This window comes from Watersipora subatra, chromosome 10 (assembly GCF_963576615.1).
Source record: "Watersipora subatra chromosome 10, tzWatSuba1.1, whole genome shotgun sequence".
NCBI lineage: Eukaryota > Metazoa > Bryozoa > Gymnolaemata > Cheilostomatida > Watersiporidae > Watersipora > Watersipora subatra.
In genome coordinates this window covers 718,992-733,576 of record NC_088717.1, presented here as the reverse complement: position 1 = coordinate 733,576, position 14,585 = coordinate 718,992, and the positions used below count along the sequence as shown (strand labels likewise).

Genomic DNA, 14,585 nt, shown 5'->3' with positions numbered 1-14,585 from the left:
GACTACATTATTGTTATTGTATTCAATTCATCAAACATTTCTTTTTGATGAACTGAATTTTCAGTGTACTGCTCATTCTTTTACTGCCAATCAAAGAGATAATCAAAGTTTAATTACACCTATAAATACATTCCTTTTGATGACATTTAATTTTTATATAAATGCAGAATTATTCAATTAGAATAAAGAAGCCTCAAACAACTTTTGCGACCATTCAGTAAGATATGCATCTAGCAGAGTTTGTGTAAAACTCTGTGAACTTTCACCGAGTCTCGTGCTTGTCAACCATGTAGACCAATTTGCTTATCTCACCAGATGACTGAACACCATTCGAAACCAATTGAATAATGTTAGTATTCTTGGTAAGGGTGAAGGTCGCACTATCTGGAAGAGGACTGAGTCCAGCCAAAAGGTTGTTTGCTTTAGGAATCTTCCGCGGTCCGCTGACCGGGTCATCATAACTGTAGAGCTCAATGGTGTAGTGCGCTGAAAGGATATAAAATTCAAGGATTCATGAATACAGCCACATACCATCCTTATTTACCAATTCATATTTACCAATATGAATAAGGATTCATGAATAAGGGAAGGAGACAAGCAATGTTTTAGGGTCTTCAAAGTGAAACTGACTATTGTTAGTGATAACCACAGTGGCTAGCCTGGGCATGGCCCTCGTGGGGGATTGGGAGAGAGAGCCTGAGACACATAGCGAAAAAAAGGTAAGATAACTTCTGCAAAACTAGCGACATATGTTACATATGACGCTCAGACTGATACTAATGGAAGCGTGTCGTTAGATTCGGATCTCACGATGTATTAGATGTGGCGCGTTTAAAAGCCTAGTGTCACGGTCACGTGACTTGATCTAGTAAAAAGCCCTGTATTTTTGATAGACTGGGTGGTTACGTAACACCCCGTTTGATAATAAAACGATAAGAACCATAGGTTACTATTCTCTTGCGTTTTCACGTTAGCAGTTTCATTTCCTATACTGATACAAAATGGAGCGATTCAAAAATTACTATCAAAGCTAGGCATTGTCACACTGAGACCAGAACAGTTTCAAGCTTTACAACATATTATCGCAGGTTTCGACCAATTTATAGTTCTTCCTACTGGCTTTGGAAAAGAGTATTTGCTTTCAGATGGCACCGTTTTGCAGTGTTAGGTCCGAGTTGTTCATAATAACTGTCGCGAGTAATCATAATACTCGTGAGTAAAATAAAACTGAGATTACTTTTTACTAGACAAACTTTTCTTTACTAGCAGCGTGCGATTCATTTTTGTTGTTCTATTGCTATTCGTTTGCTATGTTTGTATTGTTATTGTGAATTTTTTTATTCAATCGATTTAATTTTTTATTAAATCATATTAAAATATAATGAATTGAACATATGAAATAATATAACTCTCGTGATTGATTTATTATGCAACCAACATTTCATACTTACTAACCAGCGTTTGTTTGCTGCCAATTCAGATTAACAATAATACATAATACTCGTGTAGATCATAAATAAGACCGTCACACGATACTCCTTCGGAAATAATGATGGTGATATTAGCGACTTCAGAAGTCGACTTAGAGTTGTCTTCCCCGCGTGTTGCTATGTGTCCCAGGCTCTCTCTCAATTCCCACGAGAGCCATGCCCAGGCTACACAGTGGCTGGTCTTTTCTGATTGGTTCTTGTAACGGATTAATTGTCAGAGGCTTACACTCAAGAAATAACCCGTTTATTTAGCTAGGTTGTGGTTGGCCGATAATCGTAAATGATCTGCCAATCAGGTCTTTAACAAAATTTCTTTCTGCAACTGACTTTTTAGATAAAATATATGCGGACATCCTCATAGTAAAAATCAACAAATAATTTATTAATTTGTTTTTGGTAATAAAAATAAATGTTTGTAATAAAATCTGACAGGTTCATGACCTTTAATATTTACATAAATATAGAGATCTGCAATAACTCGATAGGATCCTACTGATTATAGTCAAAGGCTAATGAATGTTAAAAAGTACATCAGACATTATTACGGCCTGACACAGGGAGCCGAACGTTTTTCAACACAACTATTGTCCACAATGTGTTTAAAAACATTCTCATAACTCTCAAAATTTCTCTAAGCAATGAGAACTTCGATTGCCAATGATAAAGCCATTCAAAAAGGAGTATTTTAAACATGAATAATTAAAGGTTGACTTGCAACAAAATTCACATTACAGTTATTTGGTATCAAAAGATTCACCATGTTTTACTCTACTGTGTTGTAGGTGCAAAATATGTGGAAATGTGATTACAAGCTCTTAAAAGCTCAAAAACGAAAAGCAGCCGTAGATTGGAATCTCTTTATTTCGATGATGTAGCCATGAAATTTGGTTATCGTCTTGTCACGTATGTTCTCACGTGAATTGAAAGGCCAATACAAAGCTCAATATAAAACTTATCGTAGTACTAGTTTATGACAAACACTTTGGGTTTCACTGAAGACCCCGTATCAAATATAGATGCTCACTACTTTACAGTTTTGTTTCGGCATTATTCAATCGTCAAGTCATAATCTGTTCACGTGACCCAATACTTCGCAAATAATTTTTGCAGCACTTTTTGATTATCACAGGTGACCAACAAACTCGTCATGATTATCAGACAATGATATTTACTCCTTCGAGCTAAGGTTAAAAAGTTTAACGATTTTTTACGGTAAGTTATAAGATATCAGTGCTAAAAGTGACAGCATTACAATGACGATAAAACAGACGTGTAAGAACAATAGACATAGTTTTATTGAATGCGTGAAGTATATTTGTGAAAATATTTTGACGAATAAGGTTGCAAGAAAGTGTAAACAGAAACCATCTCTCACAACTACATCACATTTGAGCCGCTTTGGAAAGGGAATCCAAATTACGGCGGTCTCGTATGGCTACGATTTTCTGTTCGTTTTTGAGCTTTTAAGAGCTTATAATCACCTTTCCACATATTTTACACCGACAACACAACAGAGTAAGACATGGTGAATCTTTTCATATCAAATAACGGTAATGTGAATTTTGCTGCAAGTCAACCTTTAAAGATGTAGTTGCGTCAAAAATGAAATTAGGACCCATAAAAGGCTAAAACATCAGCTACAATTTGATGCCATTTTTGTCTTTGTAGACCAACCCTGTCCAGAGATATATGCGTTTGAATGAGGCCCTCTTTTAAAAAGCTCACGTTCCAGCGGGTGCCAATTTCGTGACATCACTAGCTTGTTTTCTGAAACGAAACCACGAGCGATAAATATGAGGTCGCTTCGTTAGCCAATCACGATTGCGAAATTTTTATATAGACCGTAATAAATGTTATCACTCGTAAAACGCATTGTCTGTGATATCGAAGATTCTCATCGCTAAAGAATTCATGCTCATCGTTACTGATTCAACGCATTTCAACAATTACTAAGTTATACATAGTTTTAAAATGGCTTCAAGTTCGAGCGACCGCTACTCAGAGTTATCTGAGTAACGTTTAGTAAAAGATTAGAGTAGACAGCCTATGGCCAAAGCTGACAGGCGTCAGCAGCGTTTTGCTGCAGAAGAAGACAGAATGGAGGTAAATTAACTTAGAGTCTTCTATACTTTAGTAAATGTAATATTTTTTATAGTCATAAATACATATAGTAATTAATAAAATGATAATTCTTTGCTATCTCCAATCATCGTTTCATAGCTTATCTGCCGTTTTACCTAGCTATAATATTTTTTTCGAATTTTCTTTGATAAATTAGAGTCATGATTACAAATTATTTTCACACGTAGGAAGTGGGTAAAATCGATTGATCATTGCAAATCTTTAATTTCCAGAACCAATGCTTCGAATCGTTGGCTTGGCGTACTTGTGCCTTTATTAAATGTTTATTCGTTTTTAAAATTACACTCGCAATCTATTTAACTCCCAATTTGGAAGCTGTCAATAGATACGCTTTAGAATGACATATCTATGAATGACATATTTATTGCATCTAATTTGTTTACATTTACTTGTTTTACTGATTACAGAATGTTTATGTCGTCCCACCAGCCGAAGAAGCTTTGTCAGTGTGAAAACTGTCATAAAGGAGAAAGCGAGACTTGAATGCGTGCTGGATGATGTTTTGTTTGAGTTTGTTGCAGTAGATGAATTTGTCTTATTGTATCAGCTAATACTATGTGAGTGGCCACGACTTGATGAATATTTTTAATAAAAGCTTTATGCCGAGATGAAAATATTTTTGCTTGTAAAAATTATATAATAAAATAATATTGTTGAAGATAATGCAAAACATGATTTGCAGAATATTGTAGTGAATCGGATATGGTATATGGGTGTCCGCAGAACTGGAGAATGTGAGTTCAAATCCAGTTTGCAGCAGACTTCTCATCCTTAAAACTCTATCCCTGTCTATATTCTTTTCAAAGAGGTGGCTTGCTTATTTCAATTACTTAGTATTCGGTAAGAAACTAGTACGTAGGCAATAGGTAATAGGCGACATAATGTGGGCGGGGCTTATGGGAGGCTGTATATCGTTTATATGGGTAGCTGCAGAACTGTGCTGATACAAAGACCACGTTCTACATAAAGTGACTAGACAGAATTACCATAGACCGGTAGAATTGGTAGTCGGTACCCAAATGTTTACACAAGATTTGGAGAAAGTGAGTAGAACAAACTTTCAATTTTCGTTATTTGAGGCCTTTTAAACATTCATAATAATGCATCTGTAGCAGGATTTAAAATTTTATTCTAGCCAACACGAGCAAATACAAAATAAGATATATGCCAATAGAGCCGCGCAAGACTAGACTTTTATCGCAAATAGCCGATGTGAATACGAGAGATAGAGAGAGGTTGCCAAACGTGTGACATCATTTTTGGCGAGGCTGGGCACGTTTTTGTGGCCTGAGCGTTTTTACGGTGATCAGATTTTTTCGGTTTTAATCTTCAAATATCTTGGCAATGCGATCGCGTAACACAACAAACAACATATCAACTGATAGAGAAAAAAAAAATGCTTTCTTTTAAGATCAACTTAAATTTTGACGCAACTACATCTTTAACATTAAAATTCTGGCTGAAAAGAGAAAGCAACTCCAAAGTACATGTACCATACCTTTAAGGAGTTTATCAGATCGACGCATCCTCCGTACTATCTTGGCAGGTGTATCGTTTTTATAGAGGCTCAGCTCCAAACCGAAAGTAGCGTTGCAACTTTGTGGATTGGCGAGGTAAACCGTGGCAGATGGCACAGACACAAACTCGATAAATGGCTTCTCAGGGCAGCATTCTTCCTGAATTCTGCTGTCCGCTTCAGGAGAGTCGGAGTAGCGAACTTGTATTTCTTCCAACTAGAGCAGCAGATTAAAAAATCATAATCAGGTCTTGAAAGGTAAAATGTAAGTGATAGCTGATAAGCCTAAAAAGTGGTGAAGGATTAAACTTTTATTAGCAGTCGATCATCTATGAAAACTGTGTTCTTCAAGTTAGGACTTCTAGGTGCTGCACTTGAGACAAATATGTAAAACTTATCTGGTAATTAATACGAATAAATAACATCCATATAATATATTACTATTATATTATTGCTGCTGCCGCTCTAACAACATGATGAGCAATTGATCAGAAAAATCTACTTCAGTGAAGCTCAAATTTTAATGATTAAAATGATACAAACCTAAAAAATATTTTAATAATGGCTGTCAAAATAAATATTGCTGCCTGATAGCTGCAAACATGCTGAATCAATGCCAAAATGACAGCTGACGTCAAGAAAGCTGTGAAAATAATTTTGTTCCAAATTTGTTTAAATAAAAACCCATTTACATCTACAATAACAAAGGTTCCAATAAAACTGTCATGCAATAAGATCAAACGCAGAAAACTCCAGAATCGAGTAATTTTTAGTATTTTTAAAAAGCTTTGAACTGAAATATAGCAAAATGTAACCTTTATCCATATAAAAAATAGCAACTAAGCTTAACATTTTCAGAAACTCTCCATCAAGAAGAACCAAACTTACTAATTTCTTGAGTATGCTCTAGACTGCATGATTGAATACTTTAACAGTTATACCTATTAGTAGACTCAGCCGATATAAATAGAAATAGTGGATGTAAGCATAACCAAAGGATATGTATATGACTACAGGCACCTGCAGCGCATGCCATATCCTTGTACAGCACTAGGTTTGGAGCCAAAAGATTAAAACCTTTTTGATCAAAGCAATGAGATGAAATGACTGCATGAAGAGTAGACAACTACTAGAGGATGAGACAACTACATAACTTCACAAAGATGAATGAGCTGTTGAAAGAGGAGATAACTACCTAAAGGTTCTGACCTAGAAGTACTAGAGATGAGTGACAGATTGACTTGAAACAGGTAAACTAAGAAATTAAGTTATTAGGAAACATATCTCAATTAAAACTTTAAAAATGCAAAGATTTATGAGTATAAGTCTTTGCATTTATAAGCCAAGAAAAAAGTCAATGTGGAGATAACACCAAGAGTTTTCAGAGTTATTGATAACACAAAAATCCCTTCTTGTATCCTGCCAATTTTAGTAAATTCATTCACTCTAAAAAACACAGAAATTTGTAATTAAAATGAGGAACCCTTACGAAATTGGAAAAGGCATGTACATACATCAAGTGTATTGGTGATATACTCCTCATAGCTCTGCAGTATAGCAAGTTCGTCAAGCTCAGAAGACGTCTGGAGGGCAGAGAGACCCTGTTTAGCTAAGTTCTCCTGCAAGACAATTGGCTTTGGAAAAATATGATGAGTCACTTTGGATTCTGTACAACTACAATGACTCGAGGGATGCCAAGACAGAGATATGAACCAAAGGTTAACAAATGATAAAGTTAATATATGTACAGACATAACATTTGTATAATTTATAAATACATGTAATGGTCAACACCTGTGAAAAACACATGCTAGAATTATATTACTTCATAATAGACTATGTACAAAGCCGAAAAAAGAAGCTACAGAGATATAAGTAGTAAAAACTATGAACGATATGTTTGTTTACCTCTCGTGTTCGTCGTCTAGACAAGACTAAAAAAATGGGAAGTTGGTGAATGGCAGTCAGATGAAGTGGGGGTTGTATTGTTTTGTTCGGAATAAATGTTTTTACAAACGTAAATAGAAAGATTTCACATTGGCACGAACTGAAAACTGTGATCATGCAAAAAACGCAGAACTTGAATTGCAAAAAACGAAAGTTGTCTTACCATGTATATGATATATGCAAGACATGATAACTCCAGACGCGAAGCAAACGAGCCAAGGAATGAAACTAACAAATGAGCCAAAGTACAAAAGGCTTTTCTTACAAACTACAAATATCTTTCGTGAGTCGAAACAAAATTTCTACCAAGATGCAGTTCGAAACTTGAAAATTTTGTAGATGGAATCTTTCATAAGTAGAGGTCCGGCTGTATATTTACCAAATAGATTCCACACAGAAATAGTCCGAGAATCGCAAAATACACCATCACTAAGTTGAACAAACATGTTGCCAGAAACACGAGTTGTAGATGGCAACATAGAGGGTCTTCTAGCAGGGCCGTTGCACCTCTACCAACTAATGATACTATATGAATGAGTGAATATGCAACCCATCACGGCAATACAAGGTAACGCAGCAGATAAAGACTGCCCAATACTGACCTTCAGCAAGGCTACGAAAGGCATCACCCTTTTCATATATTTGGAAAGAGACTTTTCAGCTTTGAGGTTTGCTGCAATTATGCTGTTTTCTGGCAGCATGCCTCCGTTCTCCTTGTGCAGCCGTTGGAGGGTGCTCAATATAAGTGCCTGCCATGGAGGAAAGCTCTTCGCTACCCAGACAACGGCATGTGACGGTTTCCTCTTGACAGTGTTCTTCGTACCTGACACGAGAACATAGCAGTCACTAAGAGAGGCAGGAGACAGTCACTAAGAGTGACAGGAGACAGACACTAAGCAGGAGCAGACAAATATGAACTATACACTTCATGAAAGAATCGAACCGAGGACTCTCCTCTTTCTAGAGGTGAAAATGACTTTGAACTGTCGATATCGAACTGTGATATCGATGCCTTTATAAAGTTCAATAAGCTAGTAGTAAGGATTACCAGTACCCTAGGAGTCTGCTGTACCATGAGAGATTATCAGGTATGTTAATAAAACACAGAGAATAAGGATACTAGTAGTAAAGATTACCAGTACCCTAGGAGTCTACTGTAGCATGAGAGATCATCAGGTATGTCAATAAAACACAGAAAATAAGGATACTAGTAGTAAAGATTACCAGTACCCTAGGAGTCTACTGTAGCATGAGAGATCATCACACTTATTCTGTGTGTCAATAAAACACAGAATAAGTACAAGCAGAGTGATCTTAAAATAATGGAATGAGAACAATTAGAACAGATGATAGTAAGCAGTAATGACTAGTAAGCAAAATGTCACGAGTTCGAATCCTGTATGATGTGCTCTTTTCTCCAACCTTAGCGACTGACACGGCAGTATTAAAAACTGTAGTGAAGATTATAGCAGAGAAAACTAGTGTTGAATTAAGGCTACACAAAGCGGTATTTAAAAAAGATGTTTGGTAGGGGAGGTGACTCCTAGGTAGCTACAAAGGCTAAGTTTTCATTATAGTCTGTGCTATAATCACTGTTTCCATGATGCGAAGTGCTTCGGAGTTGCGCTATCTCCGAATCATGGAAACGGCGTCTTCGCACTGAAATCACTGCGCACTGATCAGTGCGAAGCCAGTGCAAATTCGCAGCAAGGAAACAGCGACTGCGCAGTGGCTGCGCATAGCTCTCATGCCGTGGAGACAGATTTTTCGATGGCCATAAACTAGTACAAAGGTTGTCCTGCTAATCTTGTTTTTTCACTATTCTTCCGATCTTCTTTCACATAAATTTAATTATAGTCTGCATTCACGAGGATGATGAGGTGATTACTTTCCTGGACTTTGTTATCGATGCCAACACTTCGAAAAATAGGTGGCAAGTCCTAAATTAACGTTTAAATAATATATTACTTAAAAATACTTATTAAAAATATATTACTATGTAAAAAGTGTGTTAAGGTTTGTAAAACCTTGTGAATGTGTATTGTAAATAAAAGTATAATGACGACAGAATAATAAAAAAGACTGTTTATGACGTTCGGTATCCGTGATCGATTCTATTTCTCCATCAGGTGATTCGATTTATACAATTTCTCTTCTCTGGCTAATTTGCGGTATTTGCTGAAAACCACTGCGCAGCATGGAAACGTACAATCCCCTCGACTTCGGAGGGGGCTGCTTCGCAGTACTGCGCACCATGGAAACATAGTGAATGAGAACCAAGATCAAATCAAGCGCAAGTGTGATTATGATGTCTGTAGTTGCAACTTGAACTCAATAGCAGATATCAACAACGAGAGAGAAAGGGACAAGTAGCTGAGCGACTAGTCGTAAAACCTCTAATTGAACACCACCTCTATTTGAACGCCACCTCTATTTGAACACCACCTCTATTTGAACACCACCTCTATTTGAACACCACCTCTATTTGAACGCCACCTCTATTTGAACACCACCTCTATTTGAATGCCAACTCTATTTGACCGCCACTACGGGAACAGGGTTGAAAAATAGAGCGCATCCTTCTATTTAAACACCACCTCCAATCTCCAAGTTGACAATCTTCGATCTTTATGAACCCACAATATCAAGTGATCAGTAGAAAAGTGTCCATAAAATCGTACCAATATTGACTTGGTTACATTAATAACACTCGATTCTTTTGTTGTTTCTGTTCATACCAATGTTCGTTTTCCAATTCCAATTTTTTTTATTTTTTCCCGGTAAAACTTTGAAAGCAACACTATAAAAATAATTAATAACTGTATCGGGCTAATAGTAATTCCTTGTTTAGCGCGGTTTTAACACTTTGACATACCCTAGGACACTTATGTATTCGCGGCATCTAACTTTCGCATTTTCGCGGTGTCATCCTCTCGCGAAAATTTCATGAGCAAAACTAAACTATCATAACGAATGAGCGAGAACGCGAAGTTAAATAGCTTTGTTCATTGATATCCACAATAAAATCGTCATATTAGAAATGCAGACAATTTTCGTCTGTGGTTGGGCTCAATGGGAAATTTCTGATGAACTCATTATAGCTAATACACCGACTGAGCAGCATGACAAAGCAAATTAAGATGATATCAGTTTAGTCACCGAATTTGTAACTGATGAGGATGAAAGTCTGGTAGGTGAAGTCATAAAATTGAAGAATAATTATTGTAGTGATGAATTTTATTACCAACCAAAAACAATATCAACCCTCATCAGATCCAACCACATTATCTCTTTCACTGCCAACCATGTACAAATTCGCTATCGGCCTAGTGCCAGCTATTTTACCGAAATTGCCGATATTGCTTCATGATATCTACACAGTATTTTTTCAAGTTCAATCTCTATCTAGAACATTTTTGCTACATATTTTATTTTGCCAAAATTTTAACCAATGTTGCTATGCAAAAATTCAATGTATCTCTACTTGTGCGTGATGATAAAGCTATGTGAAGCTATGATCGATCCGAAGCTAAAACGATCCCCCACAATGTTCCTTACTCTTACAAAACTATTACTTTCACCACTGTCAGAGACAGTGCTGCTACTTTAATTATCTGTATTAATCACGAAAATCTAAATCTTAATTGGCTATAATGTCATCAACAACTAATTACCTGTTTCATGACTCGTGCGGTAGTTAATGAACTCACAGAAAAATGTTCGTTTTTAGATTAGAAATTCTCAAACAAAAGTTTAAAATTGCTTCGTTGTTTTAGGCTGATTTTATAGAGAAATCTTCGGACAACACAGTCAATTTCATAAAACCCGTAAAGACCGTGGGTTCTGTGGTCAACGAATAATACAATCTGGTTACCATGCAATTGCTGAGAAAGTCCAAAAATGCGTTTATGGCAGTGGCACCTAAAAAAACGCATAAATGCGTTTATGGTAACGAAAGGGTTATACAGTTTTGGTTGTGAAGTTGGTTGTTACCTATCTATTTTCTTCTTCTTGGGATTCGAGTGTGAAAGTCGCGGCGGGAGGGACTTAGACGTCATTGATAGTCCAAGAAAAAAATGGCAGCAAGTGATCAAATTGAATTGTCGATCTCACCCACACATTTCAACCTGCGGTTTACAAATACGAACTAGTACCAAATTGAATTTTTTTCTTATTAGCGAACTGGACCTGAGGAATGTAATCTGTTTTTTCCACTGCATTTATTTTCACATCACTATATTTTCGTACTCATCAGAACCGCGAAATTAAGTTGCAGCTAAATTTTACTCTGTGTGCTACTCACGAAACTAAATACTAGCGAAATAAAAGTGTTTTAGGGTATGTGAAAAACGGTGGTAAAATGGTCACGATGGTATATGGATGACTAGTTTTAGGCTGAAAGTTGTGCTGCTAAAAGTTTATCGCTTGTGAGCAAACTTTTGCGAGTTGCGTTTGGGCTAAATGCAAGGTGTAAAAGTTTTGCTCTGCTCAAAAATGGTTTGGAAAAAAATTTATATCACTTGTTTTTGAATACATATATTTGTAGCCTTTGATAGAATATTAATATAACTTATAAAATTGCAGACTTACAGCATATTATTTGATAGCATCCCTGCAGTTATCTTAACATGGCTTACAATGGGTCAACGCTCATAATTCCTTTTCCATCGCATATAAAAAGCAAAAAGTTTAGGCTGCAAACTGTAGCAAACATATCAATGAGTGCAATGACCTTTGATACAACATCGTTAAATATAATTATAAAATGAAAATACATCTTCAAATTTGAAAAAATGAAATAAACAAATTGAAAGCACAAGAAATTGCAAGGCACGGTTTAGGGCCACAGGCTATAATCTCATCGCAGGTTAATTGTAAGCGAGAGATATCAACTGATGGCGATATTTCTCAGCTTCTCAATGCATGGTTACTTAAAGATCCTTGACAAGTTAGCAGATTTATGGCATCCTAAAGGACATTCGCTGGTAAAATAGTTAAATTTATATTCTCAAATTCTGGCGAGCTATTTGAAAAATACAACGCCAGCCTCTATTTGAACGCCATCTTCATTTGACTGCCACTAAGTGAGAAGGGTTGAAAAATAGAGCGCCATGGCGCTCAAATAGAGGTTTTACAGTATTTTTCTTCTAAGCATTTTAACTGCGATCAAGTTTAATCGATTGTAATCATCAAATATCCTGGCAGTTAGATCAGCTCAAACATGGCACTCAAAAAGAGGTTTTACAGTATTTTTCTTTTAAGCATTTCAACTGCGATCAAGTTTTATCAATTGTAATGATCAAACATCCTGGCAGTTAGATCAGCTCAAACATCAAAAACAATTGCAAATGATATACATGGTAAAGACATACTGATACTTTCTGATAGAATCTACTAAATTTAGTGCAAGTTAACCTTTAAAGTAAAATATACTTCCTCAGTCAGTGTATTTGCAATAAACTCTATTAATATTTTGCAATAATTTATAGACAAAAACCCCTCCTATTAGTGGTATACAGTGTTAAATACATAACCACGAGTGTTCTTGGTAGACAAATATAGAGAGAAACTATCAACATGACGGAAATAAGAGCCTCTGACCATTGAAGGATATGTCAGAGCTTGTCATGCCGATAGGCTGAGCCCCATGACAGTAATAAACAAAGCTGTTCATTCGCACACTAGCCAGGAGTGGATAGTACTCGACCGAGCGTGTCAGTGGCAGTTAAATACATATAACTATATAATAAATATATATAATTATAAGCCTAGCTAGTTGTAATTTAGCTAGAATTTATTAACGGCAGTGGTCAGCTTTGTTAACGAAGCAGTTTGATCGGAAACACAAATGATATAACGGAAGCACTTGCACAATTATAGGGGATAGTCAATAAAATAGCCTGTCTACACTCCTGTAAATGTGCTATTCCATCAGCAGTCATCAAAGCTAAAGCAATTTCTAATAGAGCACAGCCAGAGCGTCAAGTGCTGGATCTTCTCCATCAACTAAGAGAGAAAATGAACCTGAGCGTATTCTGTCTAGCAACCGTTTTACTTCATTTTGCGCAGTCTTTACCAGCCTCCTTTGACTGGAGACAGCACAATGCCGTGAGCCCAGTCAAAAACCAGGGAGAACTTGGCAAATCCGATTGGCTAGCCACATTGGGGTCGATTGAAAGCCTCAACTTTATCCGAAGAGGTAAACTGGTCTCACTTAGTACTGCTGAGATGGAGGACTGCTGCCAGACAATTGATGATGCTCCCACGTGCATCGGCAAACTTAAGGGACTATGTTCCGAAGCAGACTATCCGACCGCGGCTGGCGCATGCAAAAAGTCTCTCTGCACTCCAGCTATTACCATCACAGGCTTTCATGCACCGACAGCAGGAGATGAGAAACAACTACAAAAGGCACTCCTCAAGAATCCGGTAGTCGCTTACATAGACGCATCTCGGCCGTCATTCCAGCTCTACCGAGGAGGAGTGTATGACGATGAGAAGTGTAGCAGTTCGATGCTGGATCACGCTATACTAATTATTGGTTACGGGATGATGCAAGGTAAACCCTACTGGATATGCCAGAATAGCTGGGGAAAAAGTTGGGGTATGAATGGCTATGTACTGATCGCTAGGGGGAGCAACCGATGTGGAATAGCCTCGCAAACCTACTACCCATACGTTTAACACTCCTCTAACTATTTTCTATGTCTATGATTTGGCTAAAACGTTAGCGCTTCACTAAGTGGTGAAACCATTCAGTACTACATCAACGAGATTTACCTTTAGTTTTGGATGGGGCCATATATAGCTTGTATCTCAGTCTAAACTCGTGGCAAGAGTCTATGAAATAGTTGGAGGACTTGAGCAAGAGCTCATCAACAGGTTGGGTGCTTGGCCAGCGTGCATTCATGATAGACGACTCCTGACATACAAACCATTATGAACAGTAAAAAATATAAGCAAGACATGCATGAATTTGGAAGAGCCAGGAGACTCGGTCATTTATTCAACATCACATGTGGAAGTGAAGGAGACACACCCTTAATATATGAGTGTCCTCCCAACAATTAATTACACTGGAGTTGAACATTTTTAAAGTTTGGGACTGAGACACTAACAATATTCGTTTATTAATCTACAACAATTTTATTTTCTGATTTGAATACACTTTATAAATTTTGTTTACAGTTATCCTATCAATAAACTGCCAAATCGTCTTTCTTCAACTCATCTTTAATTATAACTACTACTACTATAACTACTACTACTATAACTACTACTACTATAACTACTACTACTACAACTACTACTACTATAACTACTACTACTATAACTACTACTACTATAACTACTACTACTATTACTACTACTACTACAACTACTATAACTACTACTACTATAACTACTACTACTATAACTACTACTACTACAAATACTACTACTATAACTACTACTATTACTACTACTACTATTAATAATACTACTATTAC

The 14,585-nt window shown here is 36.6% G+C and overlaps 2 protein-coding genes across 3 annotated transcripts in view; one reads left to right on the top strand and one right to left on the bottom strand.

The window, feature by feature from the left end:
* Window positions 1-90: 90 nt before the first annotated feature.
* The window catches only part of LOC137407346 (leucine--tRNA ligase, cytoplasmic-like), a 60,760-nt gene continuing 46,265 nt past the window's right edge, over window positions 91-14,585 (bottom strand). For both annotated transcript variants that reach the window (XM_068093970.1, XM_068093971.1), the window contains exons 20-24: window positions 13,876-14,017; window positions 7,698-7,918; window positions 6,663-6,767; window positions 5,131-5,365; window positions 91-486 (exon numbers count right to left, since the gene is read on the bottom strand). In XM_068093970.1, the coding sequence (XP_067950071.1) occupies window positions 263-486; window positions 5,131-5,365; window positions 6,663-6,767; window positions 7,698-7,918; window positions 13,876-14,017 (927 nt within the window). In that variant the 3' untranslated portion in view covers window positions 91-262. The remainder of the gene's footprint in view (window positions 487-5,130; window positions 5,366-6,662; window positions 6,768-7,697; window positions 7,919-13,875; window positions 14,018-14,585) is intronic.
* Window positions 13,072-14,014, top strand: LOC137407351 (cysteine proteinase 3-like). Its single transcript, XM_068093975.1, has one exon. It carries the CDS (start codon window positions 13,114-13,116, stop codon window positions 13,777-13,779), a length of 666 nt encoding a protein of 221 aa, XP_067950076.1. The 5' UTR covers window positions 13,072-13,113; the 3' UTR covers window positions 13,780-14,014.

Coding starts and splice junctions, on each gene's coding strand:
- LOC137407351 (XM_068093975.1), top strand. CDS start 13,114: ATGAACCTGAGCGTATTCTGTCTAGCAACCGTTTTACTTCATTTTGCG.